Source organism: Sphaeramia orbicularis, chromosome 15 (genome assembly GCF_902148855.1).
Source record: "Sphaeramia orbicularis chromosome 15, fSphaOr1.1, whole genome shotgun sequence".
Taxonomy (NCBI): Eukaryota; Metazoa; Chordata; class Actinopteri; order Kurtiformes; family Apogonidae; genus Sphaeramia; species Sphaeramia orbicularis.
The window spans coordinates 51,610,113-51,632,749 of NC_043971.1; the positions used below are offsets into that span (position 1 = coordinate 51,610,113).

Here is a 22,637-nt window from a genome sequence, read left to right on the forward strand (position 1 = left end):
AAAGACAAAAAATGGACAAAAAAGTTCAAGAAAATGAGACAAAAACAAGATGAGAAAACGGAAACAAAGTCGAAACGGAACAAAAACAGGACAAAAATGAGAATTGAAGGTTTGAGTGCGGTGTTCTCTGATTGGCTGTTGTGCTTGCAGTGGGCGGGGGCAGCGACCTGCGGCTGTGGACGGTCAACGGCGACCTGATTGGACACGTCCACTGCAGAGAGATCATCTGCTCTGTGGCGTTCTCCAACCAGACGGAGGGCGTGTCCGTCAACGTCATCGCCGGGGGTCTGGAGAACGGCGTCGTCAGGTGACCGCATGTAGCCCCGCCCCCTCCCCTTGGCCCCGCCCTCTTCTTTTCTCTCTGAATCCCTCCCACTCATGGCTTTTGTGGTGTGTTCAGGTTGTGGAGCACCTGGGACCTGAAACCCGTCAGGGAGATCACCTTTCCTAAGTCCAGCAAACCCATCATCAGGTATCGAACCACACGCCATCGATCGGCATCTCATGTGACGCCGCTCGCCACACCATCGCTGTGTCTGATTTCAGTGTCCAGATCTAAACGGCGTCTGTTGTGGAATATTTACAGTTTCAGACGTGGGTCATGATGTGAACGGGTCTGATTTTACGCATAAACAAGAAGATTATGTGTCTGAAAATAAAGCAGAAAAACCACCATCAGCCTCTTTTTCCACCAACATTAACAGGAACTTTTATTACCTGGCATTTATTTGATTTACCAGGTAAAAGTATGTCTGTTCATCTGTGTGCTCCGTCAAAGACACTGCAGTACACCTGTGGTCCAGTAGGGGGCGATGAGAGGCGATTCAACGAGAATGAGATGGAAATGTGACGAGAATGAAACAAAAATATGACAAAAAGGAAATAAACAGAAGATGAAAAATAAGGAAAAATCCAAGAATACTCATCAAACCTGCACATACTCTGTATTTTAGTTTGGGTTTTTTTTTGTTTGTTTGTTTACTCTAGTGTATTTTACCATATTTTTGGTGTATTGTAATGCATTTTAGCACACTTTTTGTGCACTTGAGGTAATTTTTTTGTTTATTTTAGTTTAATTTTTTTAGATTAGTGTAGTTTAACAGATTTTTGGTGTATTTTAATGCATTTCATGTTGTTGTGTGTGGTTTAGTGTATTGTTTGTGTATTGTAGCAGATGCATTGTAGTGTAATTTGTCAAATTTTGTGTGTCTTTTTGTACATCTTAGTGTATTTTAATGCATTTTATTATATTTGTGTATTTTAGTGCATTTTATTATATTTTTGCATATTTTAATGCATTTTATTATATTTTAGTGCATTTTATTATATTTTTGTTTATTTTAGTGCATCAGGTCCAGGCTCTTTTGATCGTATTGGTCAAATATTCATCGTCCACTTCTCATAGTTTTTCTTCTTTTTCTCTATTTTCCATTTGATCCAAACTCAAACTAAGTGAATGTTGTAGAAATGGAATAAACCAGTTCACAGACGCCACTGGATTAAACATGGAGAAACAGCTGACAGTGGGTTCCACCAATCAGTGTTCTTCATCACGCAGCCCTGCCCACAAAAAAGCCTGGAATCTGAAAAGTTCCGCCCCCAACTATGAACTTTAATCGGGGAAATTTTTTTTTGTTTGTTTTTTTTTTTTTTTTCCAAAATCCCAGGTACTTTAGGTGGAACTGGGCTGAGGTTTTTCAGAATCCAGGGTGAAGTTCAAGTTCAAGTTCTTCTGGTGGAAACGAGGCTGATGTTTGGGCGTCCAATCAGATCCGTTTGTTTTATTGACTTTTCTAACATATGTGATGTTTATTTCAACAGTTGAACACCTCTGATTGGCTGAACTCAGGTGTAAAATATAAAATGAATACCTGCAGATGCTTGTGTGTAACCTTTGACCTTTGACCTCCCCCCCCCCAGCCTGACCTACTCGTGCGACGGCCACCACCTCTACACCGCCAACAGCGAGGGGACGGTCATGGCCTGGTGTCGGCGGGACCAGCAGCGCATGAAGCTGCCCATGTTCTACTCATTCCTGAGCAGCTACGCCGCCGGGTAACGACGAGCCCCGCCCCCAGTGACATCACACTCAGCCCAAGGAGACCCCTGACCACACCCCCTCCTCCTCTGACCCCTGATGTTTAACTGACGCCACCCTGATCTCCAGACTCTCCTCCATCAGAACACTGATGAAAACAGTGGGTTTTTTTACGGACCGGTGTGGGTGTGGCTGTGGACGTGGCCATGGGCGTGGCTGCCGGCGTGGGCATAGACGCTCCAGCCGAGGCGGCATCCGACTCTCTGTACAGGAAGCGTTTGTGTGTTTGGTTTGCGACCCCTGCTGCTATGGTCCGGACTCGGACTGTGAATACCTTGCCTCCCGTCTCGCTCTGGGGCGTCATGTGACTGGAAAGGGGAGGCGGTCCTCAGGTGGTGATGTCATGGCCTCATTGCTTCATATCTGTGGCGATGCGAGGGTGAACGCCCATGCCCCCCCGTCTGTGCCGCCTGCCGTTTGCATGCTGAATGAGACACGTATGTGATGACCCTTTGTCATAAAGCCCCGCCCCCCGCTGATCTGATGACCCTCTGTCATGAAGCCCCGCCTCCCGCTGATCTGATGACTCTGGTTTATTTATTAGAAACACGTCATCGATGCAGCCTCTGTTTGAACGCTCACCGCCGAAAACCTGAGGAAGCAAATAAACCACATGAAGCAATACACGACTGGGAGACGAGAACGTCTGCAGAACCTCCTGACCTTCATCATCATCATCATCATCATCAGAGCAGATTCGACCAAACAACCGATGATGAGCAGAGTCAGAGTTTCAGCCTACAGATGAATGAACTGATGAAGAAGAAGAGTTTAAAACCACATCACAGCTGAAAATACCACCATCTTCATCATCCTCATCATCATACAGTGGCCCAGAGGTGCAACAGCCCCAAAAATTATCCACTGTAAGAAAAAAAAGGACAACAGCCCCAAAAATTATCCACTGTAAGAAAAAAAAGACAACAGCCCAAAAAATTATCCACTATAAGAAAAAAAAGACAACAGCCCAAAAAATTATCCACTGTAAGAAAAAAAAGACAACAGCCCAAAAAATGATCCACTATAAAAAAAAAAAAAAAAAAAAAAAATCATCCACCTTTTCAGTTAAGGGGGCGCTGTTTACCTAAAAGGTCTCCTGCTTTAAAATTAAGGCCATCACAAAAAATAAAAGCATCGGCTGAAATTCTTAAGGTCTTCAGCTAATGTGGCTAATGCTAACGAAAGTAACCCACTGGAAGTGGAGGGCAGTGCGCTAAAAATAAAGTTATTTTAAAAATATACAGTGGATAATTTTTTGGGCTGTTGTCTTTTTTTTCTTATAGTGGATAATTTTTTGGGCTGTTGCACCTCTGGGCCACCACATCATCATCATCTTCATCATCATCATCGTTAATAAAGGTCAAATAATTTCCTCCACGTGAACTTTGATCCAGACTGAAGATACAAAGAATGTTGAACATGAATAATTCCATCCATTCAACCCTTTTTTATTCGACTGTTGAATTGTTTTGTGTTTTCATTGAATCTGAACTGAATAAATCGTAAATGAAGACGCGTTCGTCGCCGCCCTTCAGATTCCATCGTCCTCGTCCTGGTTTCGTGGTCCATCTTCAGCTTCACGTCGTCCTCCGATTTCAGAGGACATTAAACGCGTCGTCTGAGAATCGGCTCAGTCTGATGCTGACCTTCCACATTCCCGTCTGCTGACCTTTGACCTTTGACCTCAGGGTCAAACATCGGCGTCTGAACCCGCACAGCAATAGGAGAGGCTGCGGACGCGTTTGACTCGTGTTTACGATAAAGGGAATATTTCTGTTTTTGATTCCGTGGTCGTCTTGGGTTGGTCTCCATGGCGACGCCTCACCGTCTGCGCTTTTGCGTGTAAATGCGTCCGGTTTGTTTGTGTAAAGTCGAACCTTCAACGTCCGCACGTCAGACTGAACCCACTGTTGTTTCTGGAAAGAATCGTTTTTGTGCTTTTTTTGACAGAAGGAAATATTTTTGTGTGAATAACTTAAAGCTATGCATAATTTAAGAGGTGGTACTTTGGTTGTGTGGGCGTTGAACTCTGACCTCTGACCTGTTGATTTGTGTTTGTATATAAGAACATGTGTGTGTTTGTGTGTCTGGAGCAAAACCAGTGATGAATCTATTATAAAGATATAAATATAGAGAATATTTGAAGAAACCTGAGTTTTACTGTCGTCTGTCCAGTCTGAGCGAAGAGGACCAGGACCAAAGAGGTAAGAAGGCAACGGAAAAAAACACCCAAACGTCCACCTTTAACCCTTAAATGTCCACCTTTAACCCTTAGACCCAAACGTCCACCTTTAACCCTTAAATGTCCACCTTTAACCCTTAAAGACCCAAGCGTCCACCTTTAACCCTTAAATGTCCACCTTTAACCCTTAAAGACCCAAACGTCCACCTTTAACCCTTAAATATCCACCTTTAACCTTTAAAGACCCAAACGTCCACCTTTAACCCTTAAATGTCCACCTTTAACCCTTAAAGACCCAAACATCCTCCTTTAACCCTTAAGTGTCCTCCTTTAACCCTGAAAGACCCAAACGTCCACCTTTAACCCTTAAATGTCCACCTTTAACCCTTAGACCCAAACGTCCACCTTTAATCCTTAAATGTCCACCTTTAACCCTTAAAGACACAAGCGTCCACCTTTAACCCTTAAATGTCCACCTTTAACCCTTAAAGACCCAAACGTCCACCTTTAACCCTTAAATATCCACCTTTAACCTTTAAAGACCCAAACGTCCACCTTTAACCCTTAAATGTCCACCTTTAACCCTTAAAGACCCAAACATCCTCCTTTAACCCTTAAGTGTCCTCCTTTAACCCTGACAGACCCAAACGTCCACCTTTAACCCTTAAATGTCCACCTTTAACCCTTAAATGTCCACCTTTAACCCTTAAAGACCCAAACGTCCACCTTTAACCTAAACCATCTCCTGATCTAAACTGTTTAATTCCTGTTGATCCACTAATCCTATCAGTCCATGTCAATAATTGGTGTAAAATACAGTTCATCTGTTCATGGTCATCAGATATGACCATATTTGGACGTTCAGAGGCTCCATAGCAGTGGCGGCTGGTCGTCTTTCAGACAGGGGAAGCTCATTGTCGGCTTACATTAAAAAAAAAAAAAAAAAAAAAAAAAGTCAAGTTATTTAAACATAAATTCGGCCCTCTGTTCCTTTTTCAGAAAATGCTCAGTGACCTTATCGTACACAGTAGGCGTCTTTTCCAGGACTGGACCAGTGTCCTCTCTGCTCAGATTGCCTTGGCCCATTGTGTTGTGGGTGGAAGACTTCAGCCTTTTTAAACTACAGATGCTCCTTTCACTGTGACCTAGCTGACAGTTTGATTGATTTAACTACCTACAAAACGATATTAAACTCGAACAAGAAATGATTAAATTATGGAACTGAAACAAGAAAACGCTGAAACTATGTGAAATTGAAACAAGGAAGTACAATGAGTGTGTTTTATTTACAGTGCAAGAAATGAACGAGTAATTTCGTCGTAGTTTCTCTGATTTCTCAGCAGAATGTGTGACGGTATTAAACTGAACTGTGTCAGTGAAGGAGCAGATCTGAAAACAGCTGTCAGTCAAACGGGATTCAGCCTTTCGACCGATCCTCCAATCAGCACGTGGGATTCTGGCGTCCAGCCCGGCCGAGCTCCGCCCACAGCCCCATTCACCCCCAGAGACGCCTGGCATCCAGGGGCGGGACACCATTGTGGCATTTATCCAATTACCGTCCAGTTTTGACGCAATGAAAAACACAGTTCCATTCAGTCCCGTTGAAGCCCAGAGACGGACACAGTCGACGGACAAATGCACTGAGCAGAGATGGAGGAGAAAACAGAGACACGGGAATGGAGGAGAAGTGAACAACAGCCAGTCTGTTGGTTTGTGATAAAGCTGATTCTGAACAAACTCATCTTTGAGATGAACGTGTTCTAACACATTTGTAGTCAATAAAATGTCAACACAACCGAACAGATTTAACCATTTAATTTTCGTAATTTTAGGGGAAGCCGGGCTTCCACTGCAGTCTATGAGAAATCGCCACTGCTCCATAGTTACCGTGGAAACACAGCCATCTTCTCCAACACTGATTCCCCAGTCAAACCCTTGGAGTTGGATCAATGCCAGTGGATGGACACACTGGGTTTATGATCAGGTAATGAGAGATTGGACTGAAAAAGACACTGTTCATTCAGTTTTTCTCTTTTTTTGATTTAATAAAACACAATTTTAATCGGAGTTTTCAAGAACATTGACATGATCAGTGAATTAAATATCGGAAAATACCTGATTTTCACTGAAAAACGCAAAAGACTGAGTGTAATATTAGAATAAAAGGTGATAAGTCACTTGAGAAATGTTAAAAGTAGAGAATGGACACAGAATAACACTGGGTTTTTATGAGTTAAAAATAGATGAAACTTTGACAAATGTTGAGGAAAATGACTTTAGCTTAATTTTGTTAATTTTATTTCTAATCCAGGGCTCGTCATCATTTCTATTTTTTATACAAATATTTTTCATCTTTTTCAGCATTTTATTCCATTTTTACTGCTGAAGTTTTTATATTTTATCCTTTTCTTAATTTTTATCCTCAGTATTGTTGTAAAAATGACTTGTTGCTGCTTTTTATAACCTAGATATTAACAAATCTTACGAGATGACAGATTTATGAAGTTTATCATGAAACTGTTTCTGATTGTTTGCTGTTTTTTCACATTTTTTTCTCACTTTGTTAATTTTTCATCTTTTTTGTTGATGTTTGTTCCTTTTTATCATTTTATTCCATTTTCAATACTTTCACTGCACATTTTGTTCCCTGTTTTTATCCATTTTTCACTATTTTTCCTAATTTTTAGTGACTTTTTGTTGTAAAAATAAATCACTGATTTTTACAACATATTTTTCAGTTTTTAGATTTATTTACAGAGTTTTTCATTATTGTACTTATTTCATTAATACTTTTGTCCATTTTTTTTTTCGTTGTTTGCTTTTTATACATATACATTTTTCTGTTTTTTAGTCCTCATTTTTGTTTGACTGTTGAGGAAATAATGCTTTTTTTCTCTCTTTTTACTTTTTCTCATTTTTTTCAGCATTTGTTCATTTTTTAGTAAAACTGAAGAACTGCTGCTTCAGAAAACATTAAATCCAAATCAGTCATATACATTTTCTCTGATCTTAGTATTAATTTATAAAATGTATTGATCCCTGATTTAAAAAACCAAACCCAAAACAACTATATTTATTATATTCATTATTTATTATTGCTATGTTTTATTTTTCTGTTTTTTTCTGGCTGACCCTGAACGTCTCTGGGCATCATTTTTTCTGGACTCTGACGTTTTACAAACCGATCAGCTGTTGGATTAATCGATAACTCGGATCAGATGAACGCCGTGTGTTCTGCGGGTTTTCCGGGGCGTTTGCGTCAGTTCTGTGCGTTGCGCCGTTACGGTGCGTTGCGTTGTGGTGCGTTCACGGACCGGGGGGGGGGGGGGGACCCGGTGATGTCAAAGCTGATGTAAAACCGGGGAATCCTGCGGATCTCCGGAGCCTCTGCGGTAAAAACGCAAACCAGAGTCCGCAGGTGCGTTGGTCCCGGTGCGTTCAGGGCCGGTCGGTTCAGTCCCGGTCCCGCTGCGGCCCCCCCACCTCCACCCCCACCCCCCCCGCGTCCAGACCCGCACGGAGACGCACGACTCCGCACGACGTGAGCCAGGATTCACCGGGGCCGGGGTTTCCTCACCGCCTCACGGATCCGGTTTATTCGAGCTGGGTGGAGTCAGAGCCGGACCTCCGAACCCGAACACCGCCGGTGCATCCCAGGTAGGTCCGCGGAGCCGTTCCGAACCGAGCCGCGCTGATTTTTCCGCGGATTTCCTTCGAGCTCCGCCGTTTTCCGCCGCTTTCTCCGCGTCGGGAGGCGGATCAGGGGGCTGTGGCGGGTCCAGGGCCGTGACGGGGGTCCAACCGGAGCCGGACCGGCACCGGCGGACCCGCATCCACGAACCGCGGCGTCGGACGGACGCACAGAGAACCGGGTCCAGGGTTAAAGAGGGAACCGACAGGGACGGGCCCGGAGCCCCCCCCCCCCCCCCCCCCCCCAATGAGAGGCTCCAGACGGACACCGAACCCCGGAGGATGGGGGGGGGGGCGTTCGGAGCCTCATGGTCCGCGTCCAGAGCCGGTCCCGTCGGGTTCGGATGATGGAACCACATAGATGAACAATAGGCTCCGGCCGGAACCGGGATCCCGAACCTCCCAGCCCGGTCCGGAGGTCACCAGGCCCGGTCCGGATCCGGATCAGAGGCCCGGAGGATGCGGAGGACCGGACCGATCTGGACCGGTGATAATGAAGGGGGGTGACTGAGGTCCGACTGTCGCGATATGAGGCTCATGTCGGTCTGGTGTCGGTTCATGTCGCGATAATTCTCCCATCTGTTTGAGATCAAAGGGTTTGGAACATGTTTTTAGACAGAACTCCTTTTCCTTCTGTTTATTCTCACATTATTGTGAAGAACTGTCCATGTTTTGCAGCTGCTTTAATTCCATTTAATGTAATTTGATTAAAACCTCTATTTATTTTAATTTAATTTTGGGGAAACCATCGTTTTAAAACCCAGAATCAGAAACATCTGGTTATATCGTCTGTGTTTTCTGTTATTTCTGTTGTTTATTGTCATATTTTTCATGTTGTTACATTGATTCATGAACTAATTTACAAAAGAACTGAATTTAAATTAGTTTTCTTATTGTTTCATCTGTTATTTTCACTAAATCATAAACTATATGAACTGATGTGACGACGTTTATTATGATATTATTATTCTACGACAGAAATCTCAGTTATTTTTGGGTTTTAATTCTTCTTTATGGTCAGAACATTAATAAGCATTTGACACAAATAGAAATAATGAAATGTTTGTTCAAAAACAGAAGGAAAATGAAGTAAAACAACAAAAAATGTTCTGGGTTTTATTTTTAAATGTAAAAAAATAAATCCACAAAATGTCAAATTACAACCAGACAATGTAAAGAATCTGATGTTTTATTTGAGAACATTCATGAAATAAGACGGAAAATGTACGGTCATGTCAGATGAATTGTATCTGCTGATGTCAAAGGGGAAATTATCACAATATATAAAATTATATCGTGATCATGATCATAGTTTCAGCCATCGTGTGATCGTCGTTAACCCTTTATTTATTGCTTTTTCTAATAATAAAATCAAACCCAGTGACTTCATTGTCAGTTTGGAAAATTGTTTGGTTTCACAGAAAATTGGAAAAAATGTAAAAATCATACATGATTAGGGAAAAAAAAGTACGATAAAAACAGGGAAAAAATGCTTCAGTTTCCACAGATTAAAACCAGATGAAATACGACAAATGAAAGAATTTTGTGTTTTATCTAAAAACATAAACACAATAAGACAAAGAATTTCCAGCAGAAACGGCTGCGATATGATACAAAATTCTATTGCGATAGTTGTAAATATTGTAAATTGCGATAAATATAAATAAAGCCTCGTGACAAACTGCTAAATGGCGTCTGGTCGTCGTCTTTAAACTCGTCTGTTCGATAAAATGGAGCGTCGTCGACATAAAGGATCCTTTAATGGGAATAAAAAGGTTGTGGCGCAGAAATGGCATCAGTGAGGGGGGGTGGAGACGTAGCCTCAGGGTGGGGGGGTGGGGGGGGTGGGGGGGGAGGGGTTGTGTATTAAGTGCATGGTCATTGAACTAACGTGTCCCCTTTGTGGCCCCGCCCACCGCCACAGGAGCAACATGAAGGACGGCATCGCCAACAACAGCACGGCCAGCATCTCGCAAGCCCGGAAAGCAGTGGAGCAGCTGAAGATGGAGGCCTGCATGGACCGGATAAAGGTAGGACGGGGGGGTCTGGGGGGGTCGGAGGTCACCATGGTAACAGCAGACACACCTTCATTCATCCCAAACCTGGAATATTTACACTAAACAGTCGAATAGAGCACGATATTAACAGTAAAAACAGTCAAAAATATAAGAAAATAGACGATAAAAGCAGAAAAAAATGTCCAAAATAATAGAAAACAGTCGATTAAACCAAAATATGATGAAAAGGAATAAAGAGTTAATGAGAAAAAGGATGAGAACTGGAATAAATGAACTGAATTTAGTTTATTAAGGATTATTATTCAGCTTTAGTCCAAATTCAACCTGTTTTCTACTTGTAAGAAGGAATGAAGATATCATGTGTTTTGTTTTTAGTTTTTTGCCAGAAAATAATCAATTAAAACCATAAATTATGTGGATTTTGCATCATTTATGTGAATATTTAACCGATACAAACCGTAATCCCTTAAAAAAAATAGTCAAAAATGTAAGAAAATAGATCAGAGCAGAGAAAATCATCAAAAATAATAGAAAACAGTCGATTAAACCAAAATATGATGAAAAGGAATAAAGAGTTAATGAGAAAAAGGATGAGAACTGGAATATATGAACTGAATTTAGATAGATAGATAGATAGATAGATAGATAGATAGATAGATAGATAGATAGATAGATAGATAGATAGATAGATAGATAGATAGATAGATACTTTATTGATCCTTTGCAGGAAATTGCTTTGTTACAACAGCAGCAGTACAAGAAGAAAAACACTCTGAACATCCCACCAACAGCCATCAATGGAACAAATAAATAATAAACAGAATAAAAGATATCTATCTATCTATCTATCTATCTATCTATCTATATATATATATATATATGTATATATATATATATATATATATATATATATATATATATGTACAATACAAGTACTGTATATAATACAATAACCTAAAACACCTAACACACCTAAGTATGCACAGCATACAATAATAATTTATCGCACAGCGATATTAAAAAGTCTAATAGCAGCCGGCAGGAAGGACCTCCTACTGCGTCCAGTCTTGGACCGAGGGGGGGTCAGTCTGTGGCTGAAGGTGCTCTCTCTGAACACCTCAAGGTGGTGCAGTGGGTGAGATGCGTTCTTCAAAATAGAGTCCAGTTTCCTGAGCATTCTCAGCCCAGCCACCTGCTGAACTGTTTCCAGTCCAGTCCCAATGATGGAGCTGGCTTTCTTAATGAGTTTGTTCAGTCTGTTTCTGTCAGAAATGCCAGCTCCCTCTCCCCAACACACCACACCAAAAAAAAGGGCACCAGCCACCACAGTCTGGTAGAAGCTGCACAGAAGAGGCTTGGAGATGTTGAAAGACTTTAATCTCCGTAGGAAATAAAGTCTACTTTGCCCCTTCTTGTGCAGAGTCTCCATATGACAGGACCAGTCCAACTTGTTGTCCAGTTGGACTCCAAGGTACCTGGAACTGGAGACAGCTTCAACCTAGTTTATTAAGGATTATTATTCAGCATCTTTAGGCCAATTTCCACCTGTTTTCTACTCGTAAGAAGGAAATAATATATTGTGTAAGTTTTGTTTATGTCACAATAAAAACATCATTAACTTAATAAAACTCCACAGTGAAGATTTAACGCAGCTTGTCTTCATTTTCCACCAAAAATTCACACTCAGTCTAAAAATCGACATTTATTCATTAGAAATATGTTTTTAAAAAAGCCTGTTCTTCTATTGACATTAACAAACGTACCTTGAAAAATGGAAAAACATCAGATTTTTCAGTTTAATATAAGAAGCTTGAGATATTTTATCTAATTTTGAGCATAAATAGGTGTTTTTGTGCTTTTTTAAAATAAAGTTAATGAGTATAAGGACTAGATCTGTGGAATATGTCAAAGTAATTCAGTAAATGGAGGTTTTACTTCATGAAAATCACAAAATTTATTCATTTTTAGTCGTCATCAAAAAGTCAAAATTAACCTGTTTTGTACTTGTAAGAAGGAAATGATATATTTTGGATGTTCTGTTCTAATTTTTTTGCCAGAATAACCAATTAAAATAATAAATCATGTGGATTTTGCATTGTAGTTTCATTTATGTGAATATTTAATGGACGCGAACAGTAATCAGTAAAAAAAAAAAAAAATGCAAGAAAATAGATGATAAAAGCCGAAAAAAATCTTAAATATAATAGAAAACAGTCAATTAAACCAATATGTGATGAAAAGGAATAAAGAGGTAATGAGAAAAAGGACGAGAACTGAAATAAATGAACTGAATTTAGTTTATTAAGGATTATTATTCAGCTTTAGTCGTCATCAAAAAGTCCAAATGCAACCTGTTTTCTACTCATAAAACGGAAATTATATATTTTGCGTGTTTTGTTTTCAGTTTTTTGCCAGAGAAATTAATTAAAATAATAAATTATGTGGATTTTGCGTCGTTTCTGTGAATATTTAATGGACACAAACAGTAATCAGTAAAAAATATTGTCAAAAATGCAAGAAAAGAGACGATAAAAGCAGAAAAAAATCATCAAAATAATAGAAAACAGTCGATTAAACCAATATATGATGAAAAGGAATAAAGAGTTAATGAGAAAAAGGACGAGAACTGAAATAAATGAACTGAATTTAGTTTAAGGATTATTATTCAGCTTTAGTCCAAATTCAACCTGTTTTCTACTCGTAAGAAGGAAATAATATATTTTACATGTTTTGTTCTTAGTTTTTTGCCAGAAAATAGTCAATTAAAACCATAAATTATGTGAATTTTGCGTTGTTTATGTGAATATTTTACTGACACCAACAGTAATCAGTAAAAAATAGTCAAAAATGTTAGAACATAGACGATAAAAGCAGAAAAAAGTAAAAAAAAAAAAAAAAAGAATGGAAACAGATGAGAAGGATAGCTGATGTAAAATCCTAAGTATGTGAACAAACAGCTCTTTCACACACACATCCTCATAGTAAATATTGTCTTAAAGGTGACGCTGACACATGTTCAGCTCAGTCATGTAGGAGGAAAGTGTTGGAAATAAAAGCCAGTCCACTGAAGGAAGTGAAAGTCAGCTTTTATCTGTTGGTTTTCCACACCTGAGTCCAACGGCTCAGTCTGAGTTTTACTGGTAAAAACAGACTCGGCTTTAGTTTCTGGACATAAACTCGTCTTTTCCTTCAGACTTCGTCCGCATCTTCAGTCGATCGGGTTAAAATCGGACTCTGAACTCATTTATTTCAGTCACGTTATCGACTTAAAGCTGTAAAACGTCACCTTTGTCCCTTAAACAATCATCAGGGAATGAACTCCATGTCCCATAATGCATCTGTTCTGGCCTCGATACTAAAGAAAAGCAATAGGAGCTATATTTAGAATATTGGACAGAACTGTTGTACAGGTTCAGTTTAGTGATATCTAGTGGAGAAACGGTGGAATTACAACCGATACCTGAAACCTGCCTCATCCTCCACCACAGAGGAAACGGACGACTACGAGCCCAACACATTAAAAAAAAAATACATAAAACAAAATTTAAAAAAACAGAAGAAGAAGAGGCGTGTCCTGACCTGCAGCACAAACACAAACCTGTCCAATTTCTATGAAACGTGATAATATTTACAGATTTAACCTCTTTAATCCTCGTTTTCATGAATCACGTCACTGAAACTCTGATCCTTCACAATAAAAGCATCATGAATGGACTGAAACTTCTCACTGTGGACGTTTAACGCAGCTCGTCTTCAAATTCCACCCACAAAAAAATCACACAGTCAAAAAAATGATAGTTTATTCAATAGAAATACATTTTTTTTTTTTTTATGAAGTCGAGCAACGAATGTAACATTACAATCTTTTTTTATTTATTTGTTTGTTTATTTTTCCTTTTACATTTTTTTTAATTTTTCAAAATTTTCTTCTTCATATATATGTGTATATATGTATATATGTGTATATATATATATATATATATATATGTGTGTGTGTGTGTGTGTGTGTGTTTTTTTACTTTAACAAAAAAGGAAAATCTCCGGATTTGTCATTTTTATATAAGAAACTTGTGATGTTTTATTCTCATTTAAGACATTAATAAATGTTTGTTTGTTTGTAAATAGTGAACGCACATCAGGATTGAAACTGAAATATATTGAATTAGTTCCTTTTTTTTTTTGCTTTGTTATATTTTTCGTCATTAGTCTTGTTATCACAAAGTCAAAATTCACCTTTTTTTACTCGTAAGAAGGAAATAATATAATTTGTTTGTTTTGTTTTCAGTTTCTCCTGTTTTCAATCTTCATCTCGTTAACCTTTGTCTCGTTAACCTTTGTCTTGCTAACCTTAATCTCGTTAATCTTTGTCTCGTTAAACTTTATCTTGTTAATCTTTGTCTCGTTAACCTCATTAACCTTCATCTCATTAATCTTTGTGTCGTTAAACTTTATCTCGTTTATCTTTGTCTCATTAACCTTATTAACCTTCTTCTCATTAACCTTTGTCCCGTTAACTTCTGTCTTGTTAATCTTCACTTATTGTAAAAAAGGTTACACTAATTGAACAAAATTAACAAAAATAAGCACAATAATAATAAAAAACAAAACATTAATAACAAAAAATAAACAATAACTGACCTGATTAAAAAATGTTCTGTGACCAGTTTTTTGGCCCCGCCCCTCAGTTTGACAAACACAGGTTTAGTTTCCTCATATGCTGGGTCACATGGTCTGTCATCGTCCAATCAGAGTCTCGAATTCCAGGAAGTAAAACAGGAGAAACTCGACTGAACTGATGATGAAAAACCAGGTTCTGCAGGTTCTTCTGGACTTTAACAGGAGTTAGTTTAGACTTTTATAGTTTTTATTTCAAACAGTTGAACTTTTCAAACAGTTTCAGTGAATTATTGATTATTTTGTCGGATTAGTTTTTGTAGAATCAGAACTGATTTGAACTTAACTTTTAATCAGTTTTTACAGATTCCTCTGTTTTTTTTTCACTCTTCCTTCTTTTCTGTCTGTGTTTTTTATGAGATAATTAAATAAAGAGTAGTTGTAATCATTAGTTTTATGGATGGGGACACATCAGCAGATCTATATGATCTACGTCTAGAGCTTTTTAAATAAACACCAGACGTGTTTTTAATAAACATAAACTTTTATTTTGAAAGGACTTTATTTCATTATTTGTTCTATCTGTAACGTACGTTCATTTCTGTCTGATTTTTAATTAAAATATGACTGAAGATCAAAGTGTTTCAAAATTCATCTGGTTTTAATCTTTTTTTTTTTTTTTGGGTTCAGTGTCGGACTCGACCACAGTTGTCGTAAACGCCCTCAGCTCAGCCTCCGTCCGCCGCCGTTTGGCTTTAATTCGGGTTGAATTCTGCTTTAATTAACGCTGACGAGGGACGGTGGATTCACCTCGGCCTCATTAACGGCTCCGTCAGAGGGATGTGATCTGCGATAATTAACCCGACTCGGCCGCGATGTAATTACAGTCAGACCAACCCCGGGACGCCGCGCAGGACCGCCACCCGCCTCTGGGGGGCGACGGAGGGGGCGGAGTCTGCAGAGACATTGAACAGGACGTTTCCACTGTGGGGTTAACGAGGATTGGATAATGAGGTTAACGAGGATCTGATGAAAAATAGACTCAAGTGGTTTTAATGTTGATGAGACTCCGCCCCCGTCAGGTCAGTTTTACTCCACTGACCTTTGACCTCAGCTGTGTGTGGGCGGGTCCAAATCACATCCACGTCTGGATTCTGTGGTTTCACTGTTTCACACACAGACACACACACAGACACACACACACACACACAGACACACACAGACACACACACAGACACACACACACACACACACACACACACAGACACAGACACACACACAGACACACACACACACAGACACACACACACAGACACACACACACACACACACAGGCACTGATCACAGACAGTAGGTTTAATTTACAACAATCTACAATAATCAATAATAATTAACAAATAATCAACAAATAATCCATACTAATCAACAAATAATCAATAATAATCAGCAATACTGAGTCTAAAAATAAAATAAAAATAAAGTTTAGTCAAACTGAGTCGACTGATTCACCACATGAAAGCAAAGACGTCAACAGATGAGAAACGAGCAAAGTAACGTCAAAAATGAACAAAAAATAGTCAAAATCATAAATATATTTATATTTAAGCAACAAATAAACCAAATCAGATCAGATAGAATTTATTGAACTTTAAGGAGAAATTCAAATGTTCAGCAGCACTAGACAATAAACATCAAATACCACAGAAAAAAAAAATTATATATATATATATATGTGTGTGTGTGTGTGTATAAATGTGTTTAAGTAACTAAAAATGACAAAAAAAATAGCAATAATATAATAATGTATGTAAATAATAAAGAATGTACAAAAATAAAGAGGAAAATAAACAAAAATGAACAAAATAAAATGAACAAAAACTAGTTGAAATAATGAAAAATGAACAAAACATGAACTAAAGAATGAAAAAAGATTTTAAAAAATGTACAAAATAATGCAAAAAGTTGACAAAGTAATGAAAAATATCTTCAGAAAACTCACATAATATACAAAATAAATGAGAAATTAATAAAAGGTGCCCCCCCCCAAAAAAAACAAAACAAAACAAAACAAAACAAATGAATCTAATGTAATTGAATCTAAACTGAGGTGAATTCATCAGACGTCGACTTCAAACAGATTCGACTTCGTAGACGAGGTTTGATCCGATGTAAACGTCGAATATTTATGTCTATATGTATTTATATATTTATATTTTTATCATTAAAGCTGTTCTCGGCTTTAAATCTGTCACATGACTCCATTCTTTAATAATCAGACCCATTTTTTCGGTTGATGAATCGTCACGTCTACGTCTCTGTGTTCGATGAACCGTCGTCCAACGGCCTCAAACATGGCGTCTGCGTCCGTCTGCGGCTGAACTCGTCTGTTCCTGTGAGAGCGTTGTGTTCAGGTGTTCAGGCGCCGGTCGGACATCAGATGGTCGGGCGCTCGGAGTCGATCCCTGAGCCCCCGCCGTCCTGCGACGCAGCTGCTGCTCTGCTTCCACCGCCTCGCCTCCCGTAACCCCGATGCGCCGCCGCCTCCGAACTGTCTGAGGTCAGCGCTAACGGCCTGTCACCTTGACTACGGAAAATGACCTCAAGAGGAGGAGGCGGAGACAGCAGAAACACAAACAGGCGTGTTGATCGCACACGGTGTTTGACATGTAAACACAAAGACGAGATGAAAAAGTCGCAACGAGACAAAAAATTTGTAAAAGTCACAATAAGAAGAGAAATAGATAAAAATTGCAACAAGACAAAAAATACGTAAAAGTCACAATTAGACGAAAAATCACAAGGGGAAGAATACAGAAAAGTCGCAACAAGATGAAAAAGACGATAAAGTCTAAACAGGAAGAGAAATACATAAAATTCTTAATGAGATGGAAAAGACGCAACAAAAGGAAAAATACATAAAAGGTGCAGTAGACAAAAAAGTTGCAACAAGAAGACAAATACGTAAAAGTCACACTGAGGAAAAAAACTACAGAAAAGTCAAAATAAGATGAAAAAGACGATAAAGTCGCAACAGGAAGAAAAACATGTAAAAGTCACAACAAGGTGGAAAACATGCAACAAGAAGACAGACATAGAAGTCGCAGTAAACAAAAAAGTCGCAACAAGAAGATAGATATATTAAAGTCGCAATGAGGAAAAGAAATACGTAAATGTTGCATTGAAATAAAAAAGATGCAACAAGATTAAAACAGCTGCTCCTCCTCCTTCTCCTCCTCCTTCTTCTTCTCCTCCTCCTCCTTCTTCTTCTCCTCCTCCTCCTTCTCCTCCTCCTTCTCCTCCTCCTTCTTCTTCTCTTCCTCCTCCTCCTCCTCCTCCTCCTTCTTCTCCTCCTTCTCCTCCTCCTTCTTCTTCTTCTCCTCCTCCTCCTTCTCCTTCTTCTTCTCCTCCTCCTCCTTCTCCTCCTCCTCCTCCTCCTCCTTCTTCTCCTCCTCCTCCTCCTTCTTCTTCTCTTCCTCCTCCTCCTTCTTCTTCTCCTCCTCCTTCCTCTCCTCCTCCTCCTCCTTCTTCTCCTCCTTCTTCTTCTCTTCCTCCTCCTCCTTCTCCTCCTTCCCCTCCTCCTCCTTCTTCTCCTCCTCCTCCTCCTTCTTCTTCTCCTCCTCCTTCCTCTCCTCCTCCTCCTCCTTCTTCTCCTCCTTCTTCTTCTCTTCCTCCTCCTCCTCCTTCTCCTCCTTCCCCTCCTCCTCCTCCTCCTTCTTCTCCTCCTTCTTCTTCTCTTCCTCCTCCTCCTCCTTCTTCTCCTCCTCCTCCTTCCCCTCCTCCTCCTCCTCCTTCTTCTTCTCTTCCTCCTCCTCCTTCTTCTTCTCCTCCTCCTTCTTCTCCTCCTCCTCCTCCTTCTTCTCCTCCTCCTTCTTCTCCTCCTCCTCCTCCTCCTCCTTCTTCTCCTCCTTCTTCTTCTCTTCCTCCTCCTCCTCCTCCTCCTTCTTCTCCTCCTTCTTCTTCTCTTCCTCCTCCTCCTCCTTCTTCTCCTCCTTCTCCTTCTTCTCCTCCTCCTTCTTCTTCTCCTCCTCCTTCTTCTCCTCCTCCTCCTCCTTCTTTTATATGTAAACACACTTTCTTTGACTCTCTCGTGTCTCTTTCGTCCAATCAGACGCTGACTTCCTGCTCTCCCTCTCTCTCCCTCTCTCTTTCTCTCTCTCTCTCTCTCCGTTCGTCCGTAGGTGTCCAAAGCCGCCGCTGACCTGATGGCGTACTGCGACGCCCACATACGTGAGGACCCGCTCATCGTTCCGGTTCCGGCGTCGGAGAACCCGTTCCGGGAGAAGAAGTTCTTCTGCACCATCCTCTGATGATCCGCCACCGGCTGGGTCCGGGCGCCGCCGCGGCGCCGCTCCCCTGTCTTCACCACACCCGAGGCCTCGGTTTTCGGGGCGGAGTCTGAGGGGTCGTCCCTGTCCTGGTGGCGGCGGGGCTTTGGGGCGTCGACCCAGTGAGCGTATCATGTCTTGTTAAATAGGTTTGTTATTGCTTCGTTATTAGAGAACAGCCTTGCTCAGTGCTTCATGAGATCAGAGATGTTTTTCTGCGTTTTTTTATCGTGTTAGATCTTACGCCTCAGGAAACACACGTTCGCCGGCGACGTTAAACTTTTCCACCGTTAACGAAAACGCTTTCCACCATTTTACCCTCGATTCGACTTTTCCTGCAGGTTTGTAGCAGCGACATCACTTTTACTTTAATTAACGGCTCATTAGATTCTGATTGGAGCAGAAACATGTGTCACATGACCCAACCTGCCCCATTAATAAAAATAACAATGATAATAATAATAACGACAATAATAATAATAATAATAATAATAATAATAATAACAAGTATCAACATAAATGAACTCAGAGCTAACGTTGCTAACATCTGAGCTGCCATCCCCGTTTTTTTCCCTTCTTTTTGCCCCGCCCCCTTTGGCGTGCCGCTGTGCTGTTTCCTGGGTTCGTTTCTTTTTGCCCCGCCCCCTTTGGCATCTCATCGTGCTGTTTCCTGGGTTCGTTTCTTTTTGCCCCGCCCCCTTTGGCGTGCTGTTTCCTGGTTGGTTTCTTTTTGCCTGTTCTTAGAGTGAATGGCACGGTCTCGGACATTAACGCCAAACCGAAGACCTGCATGTTTCTCGCTCCTTTTTCTGGCGCCGCCTCCGTTTCCGAGGGCGCCGTCTTTTATTAGAGTGTACAGTACGTTACAGTGCCAACTCCTGTGAGGGCGGGGCCAGCGTCGGCATGGCTCCGCCCTCATGCAGCCTTTTCCGTTCGTTTGTTTTTGGACGATAAAGCACAGCGTCGAGACCTTTCCTTTCTGTAGTTCTTTAGCGTTCGCTGATTTCTACGATGACTCGTTCTGGTCGTTATTAACCTCGTTCTTCTCAGTCGTTCTATCGAATATTCGCCGCACGGCGCCGACCGATACATGACGCGTCGCGCCGCGAAGCTTGTACAGGATCAAACGTTTCTAAATCAACTGTTGATACAACGGGCGTGTTTTTTTATCTCAGCGGTGGGGGTCGGTTTACAAGAGGTTAAAGGTCATAAACGTCCTCCTCGTACTTGAATCCATTAGAGACTGAACCGGAACCATCAGAACCATCGGACCGCCATCGGAACCATCAGAACCATGGGAACCTTCAGAACCATGGGAACCATCAGAACCATGGGAACCATCAGAACCATGGGAACCTTCAGAACCATCAGAACCATGGGAACCATCAGAACCATGGGAACCATGGGAGCCATCAGAAGCTTCAGAACCATCAGAACCTTCAGAACCATGGGAACCATCAGAACCATGGGAACCTTCAGAACCATGGGAACCATCAGAACCATGGGAACCATGGGAACCATCAGAACCATGGGAACCATCAGAACCTTCAAAACCATCAGAACCTTCAGAACCATGGGAACCATCAGAACCAATGGGAACCATCAGAACCATCAGAACCTTCAGAACCATGGGAACCATCAGAACCATCAGAACCATGGGAACCATCAGAACCATGAGAACCTTCAGAACCATCAGAACCTTCAGAACCATCAGAACCGTCTCATCTTCGTCCAAATTGTTCCCATTTTTCAGAAAAGTCCGATCCAAGTGCAATCGTTGAATTTCACTGATTTCTGATCATTTTCTCACGTTTGTTTCTGGAAAATAAGACGAAAAGTTCATTTAAAAAAAAAAAAAAGTTATGATCATTTAACGATGAATTCTGTCATTTTGCTGATTATTGTTTATTTGTGCCAAGTTTCTATACATGAATTGAAATTTTTATTGATATTTTTTTTTTTTAATTTTTGTCTCTGTTTTTTTTTTGTTTTATTGAATATTTTAATTTTTGTTAAAATCTGATTTTTGTCATTTTTGTCCATTATTTTCCGTTCTTTCTATGAATTCTGTTAATAATTAGGTTAATTTTTGTGCGTTATTGCTTATTTTACTAACTTTAAGTAACTAACTCTTTTAACTCATTTCGCTGATTATTTTTGTTCATTTTCAGTCTATTTCTGTTGTTTTGGAGGTGATATTTGATTATTTTGCTTATTTTTGTTCATACTGATGAATATTTTTGTTATTTCTGCCCATTTTGTTGATTATTTATATAAATTTTCTGCTCAGGTCTTTTAATTATATTGATTATTGTATTTATTGAAGCTGATTTTGTTGCTTATTTTACCTGTTTTTCTTCGTACTGATGTTTTTGGGTTTTTTTTTTTTTAATTTTTTTGATATTACTCTCATTTTACTGTACATTTTATTGAATTTGTTGATTATTGTATTTTTTCTGCACATTTTATTGATTATTCTGTTCATTTCAGTTTATTCTCTCTTTATTGTCAGTCATCTCCTGTTGGTTTTTGATAATTTTGTCATTTTTTTTCTCATCTTTAGTTTATTTCTGTTCATTTCTGTTGATTTCCCGTAAATTTTCTCATATCTTCTGTTAATTTATGTGAGTTATTGTTCATATTTGGACTCATCTTCTGCTGAATTGCATCCACGTTGTTCGGTATCGGACTGAATCTGTTCTTTGTTCCTGACTCCAGTTCAGACCGGGTTCTGATCCGGGACTTTTGGACTTTTCCGTGTGTTTTCCGGTCCGATGGCGGTGTGTGTTTTTCCTGAGTGTGACCTCAGGTTCTGACCTCATCTCCAGACGGTGCCAAACGAGCTGAATATTGCATGGATTTCTTTCTATCTTCGTATCAGAGACAGAACTGCATTGATCCGAGACGTCGCCTGGTTCTCGACCTCCTCCGGGTGCGACTCTGCACAGATTACCCACAATCCCCTCTGCCCCGTCCACGTGTGCAGCTGTATTCATCAATGGTTTTGTTCGTTTTGGGAATAAACAGCATTAAAACCCGCAGGCTTTGTAAAATCTGACGGATGAAATGAATTAAAGGATCAGAAACTCCACACGCCTCCTGTCGTTCTGTCAGAGTCTTGGGGGGGGGGGGGGGCATGTGACCAGGGGGAGGAGTTTTGAGGGGGTCATATACCCGGGGGCGGAGTCTCAGGACGAGTCGACGTTAGCATTCAGCTCAGAATTAACGGGTGGTTTACACATTAGTATTTTATTCATGTTTCTTTTTCTTTTTTGTGTGTGCATTATTTTTCATTTTCATTTATTTTGATAATTATTTTATTTGTTTTCTTCTTTTCTTAAGTTATTTGTTAATTTTTTTTGTAAGGTATGTCTTCAATTTTGTTCATTTTGCTGATTTTTTCCATTTATATTACTGGTGTTTTTTGGCCCTTCGTCATATCAATCGTTGCAGTAATTTCTTGTATTTTTTTTTTTCATATTTTTTATTTCTATTGTCAATTGTGTTCATTTTTGTTTCTTTTGTTCACTGTATTTGTAAAATTTGTACTCATTTTTGTTAATTTTGCACATTATGTTTATTTTCATATATTCTCCACTTATTACTTCATATACACATTTTCTTTGTTTTTTTGTAAATTTTTGTTTATCAATTGTTTTGCTGATTTTTCTTAATTTTATTCATTAGTTTGCTCACTTTTTGTTTTTTGT

At 39.9% G+C, this 22,637-nt stretch overlaps 2 protein-coding genes across 2 annotated transcripts in view; both read left to right on the forward strand.

Moving 5' to 3' along the window:
* The window catches only part of lyst (lysosomal trafficking regulator), a 145,556-nt gene extending 142,757 nt beyond the window's left edge, over positions 1-2,799 (forward strand). The window contains 3 exon segments of the mRNA XM_030155355.1: positions 151-307; positions 401-472; positions 1,921-2,799. Of these exon segments, the coding sequence (XP_030011215.1) occupies positions 151-307; positions 401-472; positions 1,921-2,059 (368 nt within the window). The 3' untranslated portion in view covers positions 2,060-2,799.
* Positions 2,800-7,779: 4,980 nt separating this feature from the next.
* gng4 (G protein subunit gamma 4) lies at positions 7,780-19,386 on the forward strand. The gene is made up of 3 exons (XM_030155356.1): positions 7,780-7,937; positions 9,895-10,000; positions 18,781-19,386. The coding sequence occupies exons 2-3, from the start codon at positions 9,902-9,904 to the stop codon at positions 18,907-18,909; spliced, it is 228 nt and encodes a 75-aa protein (XP_030011216.1). The 5' UTR covers positions 7,780-7,937; positions 9,895-9,901; the 3' UTR covers positions 18,910-19,386.
* The last annotated feature ends 3,251 nt before the right edge of the window (positions 19,387-22,637 follow it).